The 9,139-nt window shown below is 46.7% G+C and overlaps 1 protein-coding gene across 1 annotated transcript in view; it reads left to right on the plus strand.

The window, feature by feature from the left end:
- The window catches only part of LOC135520813 (collagen alpha-6(VI) chain-like), a 35,598-nt gene extending 26,820 nt beyond the window's left edge, over positions 1 to 8,778 (plus strand). The window contains 6 exon segments of the mRNA XM_064946606.1: positions 617 to 1,110; positions 1,220 to 1,319; positions 3,722 to 4,387; positions 4,565 to 4,822; positions 5,535 to 5,582; positions 7,783 to 8,778. Of these exon segments, the coding sequence (XP_064802678.1) occupies positions 617 to 1,110; positions 1,220 to 1,319; positions 3,722 to 4,387; positions 4,565 to 4,822; positions 5,535 to 5,582; positions 7,783 to 7,973 (1,757 nt within the window). The 3' untranslated portion in view covers positions 7,974 to 8,778.
- The last annotated feature ends 361 nt before the right edge of the window (positions 8,779 to 9,139 follow it).

Genomic DNA, 9,139 nt, shown 5'->3' on the forward strand with positions numbered 1-9,139 from the left:
TCCCTCTCCCCTACACTCTCTGTACCTCTCTCCCTCTCCCCTTCTCTCTCTCTCTCTGTACCTCTCCCCTTCTCTCTCTCTGTACCTCTCTCCCTCTCCCCTACTCTCTCTCTGTACCTCTCTCTCTGTACCTCTCTCCCTCTCCCCTTCTCTCTCTCTGTACCTCTCTCCCTCTCCCCTGCTCTCTCTCTGTACCTCTCTCCCCTTCTCTCTCTCTCTACCTCTCTCCCTCTCCCCTGCTCTGTACCTCTCTCCCTCTCCCCTACACTCTCTCTGTACCTCTCTCCCTCTCCCCTACACTCTCTCTGTACCTCTCTCCCTCTCCCCTACACTCTCTCTGTACCTCTCCCCTACACTCTCTCTGTACCGCTCTCCCTCTCCCCTACACTCTCTCTGTACCTCTCTCCCTCTCCCCTACACTCTCTCTGTACCTCTCTCCCTCTCCCCTTCTCTCTGTACCTCTCTCCCTCTCCCCTACACTCTCTCTGTAACTCTCTCCCTCTCCCCTTCTCTCTCTGTGTACCTCTCTCCCCCTCTCTCTCTGTGTCCATCTCTCCGTTCCTCTCCCTTTCTCTCTCTCTGTACCTCTCTCCATGCCTCTCACTCTATCCCCCAGGCCAGGCAGCGTGCCCAGCCTACCCCACAGAGCTGGTCTTTGCTCTGGATATGTCACAGGATGTGGAGCCTGCCACTTTTGAGAGGATGCGCTCCGCTCTCCTCTCCATATTGGATGACGTTGCCATCGCCGAGAGCAACTGCCCGACAGGTGCACGTGTTGCTGTGGTATCCTATAGTGCCAACACCAAGTACCTGATCCGATTCCAGGACTACCAACGCAAGCCGGAGTTGTTGGAGGCCATCCAAAACATTGCATTGGAACGAACGTCCAACCAGCGCCATCTTGGGGAGGCCATGCACTTTGTGGGGCGCCATGTCTTCAAGCGAACCCGTAAAGCGTTGACGATGAGGAAGGTGGCAGTGTTCTTCACCAACGGGCCCTCTGTGGACAGCGCTGCCATCGTCACGGCCGCCATGGAGTTCAAGGCCCTGAACATCGCTCCTGCTGTCATCGCCATGAGGAACTCCCCCGATGTTCAACGGGCTTTTGAGGTACAATTGCTAACAGATGCTTTCTGGTTATGGGATAGTGAACAGGGCAGCGGAAAGGCTGGTGAATTGAAATGCAGCCCATGTGTGTTTTTGTTTTGTTGTGGCGCAGGCTGATGACACGGGCAGCTTCATCCTTGTTCGGCTGGTGGATAGGTCACAGGACCAAAATGCTGTGCTGACAAGAATAAAAAATTGCGTCATCTGCTACGGTAAGCACACAGGGACAAAATAAAATATAGTCTTATTTGCTATCAATGTATGTCTTCGTTTTTATGGTTAATTCTGCTGTAGAACCAATATTCCCTTTGGGCATAAATAATTTTCTACTACTACTACACTATTACTGAAGCTACTGTACTACTAATATATGACTACTGATGCTACTGTACTACTACTACTACTACATTTACATTTACATTTAAGTCATTTAGCAGACGCTCTTATCCAGAGCGACTTACAAATTGGTGAATTCACCTTCTGACATCCAGTGGAACAGCCACTTTACAATAGTGCATCTAAATCATTAAGGGGGGGGGGGGGTGAGAAGGATTACTTATCCTATCCTAGGTATTCCTTGAAGAGGTGGGGTTTCAGGTGTCTCCGGAAGGTGGTGATTGACTCCGCTGTCCTGGCGTCGTGAGGGAGTTTGTTCCACCATTACCAGTACTACACTACTAATGATGCTACTGTACTACACTACTACTACACTACTAATGATGCTACTGTACTACTACTACTACACTACTAATGATGCTACTGTACTACACTACTACTACACTACTAATGATGCTACTGTACTACTACTACTACTACATTACTACTACTACTGATGCTACTGTACTACACTACTACTGATGCTACTGTACTACTACTACTACTACTACTACAACACTACTAATGATGCTACTGTACTACACTACTACTACACTCCTAATGATGCTACTGTACTACTACTACTACATTACTACTACTGATGCTACTGTACTACACTACTACAACTACTAATACACTACTACTGATGCTACTGTACTACTACTACTACTACTACTACACTACTAATGATGCCACTGTACTACACTACTACTACACTAATAATGATGCTACTGTACTACTACATTACTACTACTACTACTACTACTGATGATACTGTACTACACGACAACTACTACTACTAATACACTACTACTGATGCTACTGTACTACTACTACTACTACTGATGCTACTGTACTACACTACTACTACAACTACTACTACTACTACTACTAATGCTACTGTACTACACTACTACTACTTACTGATGCTACTGTACTACTACTACTACTTATGCTGCTACTGTACTCTTCCTCCTACTACTACTACTGATGCTACTGTACTACTACTAATACTACTACTACTACTGATGCTACTGTACTACTACAGTACTACTATTACGACTACTACTGACTCTATTGTACTACTACAGTACTACTACTGATGCTACTGTTCTACTACTACTGATGCTACTGTACTACTACTAATACTACTACTACTGATGCTACTGTACTACTACTGCTACCACTGATGCTACAGTACTACTACTGATTCTACTGTACTACTACGATACTACTACTGATGCTACTGTACTACTACTACTACTGATGCTACTCTACTACTACTACTGATGCTACTGTACTACTACTGATGCTACTGTACTACTACTACTACTGATGCTACTGCACTACTAATACTATTACTACTACAGTATTACTGATGCTACTGTACTACTATTACTGATGCTACTGTACTACTATTATACTACTACTACTGATGCTACTGCACTACTACTACTACTGCTACTGTACTACTGCTACTGCACTACTACTATACTACTACTACTGATGCTACTGCACTACTACTGTACGACTATTGCTGAGGCTACTGTACTACTGTACTACTACTACTGATGCTACTGCACTACTACTGTACTACTACTGTACTACTACTACTACTGTCCTACTACTACTGTACTACTACTGATGCTACTGCACTACTACTGTATGACTATTACTGAGGCTACTGCACTACTACTACTGATGCTACTGTACTACTACTGCTACTGTACTACTACTACTGCTACTGTACTACTACTGCTACTGTACTACTACTGTACTACTACTGATGCTACTGCACTACTACTGTACGACTATTACTGAGGCTACTGTACTACTACTACTGATGCTACTGTACTACTACTGCTACTATATTACTACTGCACTACTACTACTGATGCTACTGTACTACTACTGTACTACTACTGTACTACTACTGCTACTGTAATACTACTACTACTGTACTACTACTGCGACTGTACTACTACTGTACTACTACTACTGCTACTGTAATACTACTACTACTGTACTACTACTGCGACTGTACTACTACTGTACTACTACTACTGATGCTACTGCACTACTACTGTATGGCTATTACTAAGGCTACTGTACTACTGTACTACTACTACTGATGCTACTGCACTACTACTGTACAACTATTACTGAGGCTACTGTACTACTACTACTGATGCTACTGTACTACTATTATCTCTAAGCTCTGGTTCTGTGTGTCCATCAGACCACTGTAAACCAGCCCAGGGGTGTGATTTTACTGACGCTCAGCGGCCCCTGGTGGTGGATATGGACCTGATCCTGGTGGTGGACGGTTCAAGGGAGATCCGGGCCGATCAGTACGCTGGCGTCCAGGAGCTTCTAGGCTCAGTGGTGAAGCAGGTAGCCTGGAGCCCCAAACCCAGCGTGGCTGACGGCCGGGCCAGAGTGGCCCTTCTCCAGACCAGTGGTTCTCTGCTCCCCCAGACTTCCCAGGCTGTCAAGGTAGAGTTTGACCTGCAGAAGTACCACAACCACATTGGTCTACAGACACACCTGAGGAGCATGCAGCAGCAGGGAGGAGTGTCGTCTCTGGGGCAGACCCTGGAGTACGCTCTGAGCAAGGTGTTCCTCAAGGCCACCAGGCCCAGGAAGAGTAGAGTGGTGCTGGCTGTGGTGGGGGCCGAGACAGCCCACTGGGACCAGGCCAAGCTGGCCTACATTTCCCAGAAGGCCAAGTGTCAGGGCGTTTCCCTGTTTGTGATCGCGGTGGGCGACCATTACAACAGCACCCAGGTGGAGGAGTTGGCGAGCACGCCGTCAGAGCAGCACCTGCTCCATCTGTGGCACGTGAAGGAGTGGGAGAGAGGCTACGCACAGCGCTTCTTCAGAGCCTTCCTCAGGGTCCTCAGTAGTAAGGAACACTAGCATGCTTCTTCATCTGGTTGTCTCTTGAGGGAGAGATAATTATGCCAGAACAAATCATACATTTTAACATTTGCATTTGTATTTATTAGGGATCCCCATTAGCTGCTGCCAAGGCAGTGCTACTGTGTGTCCTAACTCTCTCACTCCTCCCTCACTATTTCAGAGGGAAGGAACAGCTACCCTCCTGCCCATCTCAAACTCAAGTGTGAGCTGATGCTGGGACAGGAACACGGACAGGGACAAGGACAGGCCGAGTGGGATGTGTGGAAAGAGGAAGAGGAGTACACAGATGAGGAGGAGTTCCTGGAGCACACTGGTGTATTTCCGACTCAGATAGCTCTTGACCAGGTTGACACTATACATGCCTTCTCCAGGGGAGATGGAGCCCCTTCACCGCCCCGGCCACAGCCAAACTCTAATGGTAATCAGTAACCCCACATTTATAACAGAACTTCTATTTCTCTCTCTCCCTCACGCTCCCTCGTATCCCACTGCATGAGTAGTCTCAGTTTGCAACCTCATACTGCATGTCTTCCTCCCCGTTTACAAACCTGCTTGTTCTGCTTTTAGCCCACTGTAAGTTGGATGTGGACAGTGGCACTAACTGCGGGGACTATGGCCAGCGATGGCACTTTAACAAAACGCTCTGTGCATGCTTGCCTTTTTGGTACGGCGGTTGTGACGCTAACGCCAACCGTTTTAGCACGGAAAACGAATGCTTTGAGACGTGTGGCACTTCCAGTATGTCCCCCCAGCCCTCTACTGAACATCATGTGGAGGTCATAGATGTAGAGCTCTGTTAGCCACAACCTGAATTACGACAACTGTTGTGATGTTTGTCAAATGCTGAATCACATAATGCTGCATGAGAAGAGAACACTAGTTGTTCTATTTGCATTCTCAAATCAGGAGGCTTTCAGTTGAGATAATTCTAATGAGCTGAACCCCTAACATTAGTGACTGTAATATACCTTGTTTAAACAGTATGGCAATTACAGGATTGAAATGACAAAAGTTGTGATGCCATTTTTGTCAGTTGTCATGTTGTTTCATGTTGTCATGTTGTCATGTCAGCTGCGAGGTCATCATTCACAGCACTACGCCAGAGATTTTCTTCTGTTATGTGTTCACAGATCACACAACCCTCCTGAGGACAGAGGAAAGTACAGTTCTTAACCAGGGTAAAAGGACCACATCTCTCTCTAATTTTGTATGCAATAATACATGTGAAAAGACAGCAGGCTCGGGTCTGTACAATAGTGTAAAAGGCATGAGTCTCAACCTTTGGCTTTGTCCTCTCCCCTCTCTCTTTTCTCTCCTCTCTCTCTTTCCTCTCCCCTCTCTCTTTCCTCTCCCCTCTCTCTTTCCTCTCCCCTCTCTCTTTCCTCTCCCCTCTCTCTTTCCTCTCCTCTCTCTTTCCTCTCCCTTTCCTCTCCTCCCTCTCTCCTCTCCTCTCCCCTTTCTCTCTCTTTCCCTCTCTCTCTCTTCTCTCTCTTTCTCTCCTCTCTTTCTCCCCTCTCTTTCCTCTCCCTCTCTTTCCTCTCCCTTTCTTTCCCTCTCTCTTCCTCTCCCTCTCTCCCTCTTCTCTTCCTCTCCCCTCTCTTTCCTTCCTCTCTTTCCTCTCCCCTCTCTCTCTTTCCTCTCCCTCTCTCTTTCATCTCCCCTCTCTCTCTTTCCTCTCCTCTTTCCTCTCCCCTCTCTCTTTCATCTCTTTCCTCTCTCCTCTCTTTCCTCTCCCCCTCTCTTCTCCCCTTCCTCTCCTCTCTCTTTCCTCTCTTTCATCTCCCCTTTCCTCTTTCTCTCTTCTCTCTCCTTTCTCTCTCTTTCCTCTCCTCTCTCTCTTTCCTCTCCCCTCTCTCTCTTTCCTCTCCTCTCTCTCTTTCCTCTCTCTTTCATCTCCCCTTTCTCTCTTTCCTCTCTCTCTTTCTCTCCCTCTCTCTCTCTCTCCTCTTTCTCTCCCTCTCTCTCTTCTCTCTTCCTCTCTCTCTCTTTCCTCTCTCTCTCTTTCATCCTTCTCCTCTCCTCTCTCTCTCTTCCCCTCCTCTTTCCTCTCTCTCTTCTCCTTCCTCTCTCCTCTCTCTCTTTCCTCCCTTCCTCTTTCTCTCTTTCTCTTCCTCTCCCTCTCTCTCCTCTCTCTCTTTCCTCTCCCCTCTCTTTCTCTCCCCTCTTCCTCTCCTTTCCTCTTCCTCTCCCTCTCTCTCTTTCCTCTCCCCTTTCTCCTCTCTCTCCTCTCTCTCCCTCCCCTCTCTCTTTCCTCTTCTCTCTTTCCTCTCCCCCTCTCTCTCTCCCCTTCTCTCTTTCCTCTCCCTCTCTCTCTTTCCTCTCTCTCTTTCCTCTCCCCTTTCTCTTTCCTCTCTCCTCTCTCTCTTTCCTCTCCCCTCTCTCTCTTTCCTCTCCCCTCTCTCTCTTTCCTCTCCTCTCTCTTTTCTCCCTTCTCTCTTTCCTCTCCTCTCTCTCTTTCCTCTCCTCTCTCTTTCCTCTCCCCTTTCTCTCTTTCCTCTCCCCTCTCTCTCTTTCCTCTCCCCTCTCTCTCTTTCCTCTCCCCTCTCTCTCTTTCCTCTCCCCTTTCTCTCTTTCATCTCCCCTCTCTCTCTTTCCTCTCCCCTCTCTCTTTCTCTCCCCTTTCTCTCTTTCCTCTCCCTCTCTCTTTCCTCTCCTCTCTCTCTTTCCTCTCCCCTTTCTCTCTTTCCTCTCCCTCTCTCTTTCATCTCCCCTTTCTCTCTTTCCTCTCTCTCTCTCTCTCTCTCCCCTTTCTCTCTCTTTCCTCTCCCCTCTCTCTCTCTCTCCCTCTCTTTCTCTCCCTTTCTCTCCTCTCTCCTCTCCCCCTCTCTCTTTCTCTCCCCTCTCTTTCCTCTCTCTCTCCCCTTTCTCTCCTCCTTTCCTCTCTCTTTCCTCTTTCATCTCTCTCTTTCCCCTCTCCTCTCTCTTTCCTCTTTCCTCTCTCTTTCAACTCCTCTCTCTCTCTTTCCTCTCCCTCCCTCTCTCTCTCCCCTTTCTTCCTCTCTCCCAACTCTTTCTTCTCCTCTCTCCCCTCTCTCTCTTTCTCCCCTCTCTCTTTCCCTCTCTCTTTCCTCTCCCCTTTCTCTCTCTTTCCTCTCCCCTCTCTCTCTTTCCTCTCCCCTTCCTCTTTCTCCCTCTCTCTCCCTCTCTTCCTCTCTCCACTCTCTCATTCCTCTCCCCTTTCTCTCTTTCTCTCTCTCCCTCCCCTTTCTCTCTTTCATCTCCCCTTTCTCTCTTTCCTCTCCCCTCTCTCTCTTTCCTCTCTTTCCTCTCCCCCTTTTCCTGAATCCTATCTCCCATTTCTCTCCTTTGCCCCGTTTCTTTTGTTTTCTCCTGAATCCTATCTCCCATTTCTCTCCTTTGCCCCGTTTCCTTCCCCAGATGCATGTTTCTTCAAACAGGACAAGGGAGGTTGTGAGAACTACACTCTGAAGTGGTACTTCGACACGACACAGAGCGAGTGCTCCCGTTTCTGGTATGGCGGCTGTGGCGGCAACGGTAACCGCTTCGAGACGGAGGAGGCTTGCGAAGGCCTCTGTCTGAGGAGGAACTCCACACATGTAAAACCCTGATTAGAGTGAATTGAAGAAGATCACGCCAGAAACCAGCCAAACAAATGTCTCATTCAAGGTGTGAACATCAAAAACAACACTGTCTGTGTAAATAACTCTGGCCCTTATCTTTAGCATTTAGTTGTTCTTCTTTTGGGTAAAAATGGAAATGACTGAAACAGAAGTATGAATATTTCTCTCTTTTATTCAAGTCTGTTCAAGCAGACCTAAGTAACGGATCTGACTCTCATGCAGTCATGCAACAAACATGCATAAGGGCACTGATGTTTTGTGAGAATGACTTTAAAGCAATGAAATAACCTGTGTTGTCTCTTGAGGCTATTTTTCATCATCACAGATCAACAGCTACCAAACCAACTCAAGCACCAGGCAATGCACTGTTAACTTGGATGTTAACCAAAGATGTAAATTCAGGCTGTATGTCATCTGCTCAGTGTTTGTAAATAGGATTTGTTGCACTGTGTGTCTGTTTCCTCTAACTTGACCATTTTGTTTACATACCCTACATCTCATATGTATATACTGTACTCCATACCATCTACTCCATCTTGCCTATGCCGTTCTGTACCATCACTCATTCATATATCTTTATCTACATATTCTTTATCCCTTTACACTTGTGTGTGTATAAGGTAGTAGTTTTGGAATTGTTAGGTTAGATTACTCGTTGGTTATTTCTGCATTGTCGGAACTAGAAGCACAAGCATTTCCCTACACTCGCATTAACATCTGCTAACCATGTGTATGTGACAAATACATTTGATTTGGTGCTAAGTGTTGAAAATAAAACTCCACAAATTCCCTAGCGGTCAGTGTATTTTTGATGCTCTTATGACCTAATTCTACTGATATTGATTTTGAATGGATACTGGTCCGGATTAGAAATCATGACAATAGCCCAGGCCAATGAAGAGACACACAGATATGTCCAATATTAGAAGGAGATACATGCGTATGTATACATACAGTAAGTTACTAAATACAATTTCCAGTGGAACACTGGCTCACCTAATGATGAAGATGAAGCCATGGGCTACTCACGGTGATGGCCGATGCACTTGTCGTCGTGGCGATAGCCTATCTCAAGATGAGCTACTTTTGAAAACAGTGCTGCTGTTCACAAAACAATGTGAGTTTATTTATTTATATTGGTTTTACAGGCTGAT

The sequence above is a fragment of the Oncorhynchus masou genome, chromosome 29 (assembly GCF_036934945.1).
Source record: "Oncorhynchus masou masou isolate Uvic2021 chromosome 29, UVic_Omas_1.1, whole genome shotgun sequence".
Classification (NCBI taxonomy): domain Eukaryota; kingdom Metazoa; phylum Chordata; class Actinopteri; order Salmoniformes; family Salmonidae; genus Oncorhynchus; species Oncorhynchus masou.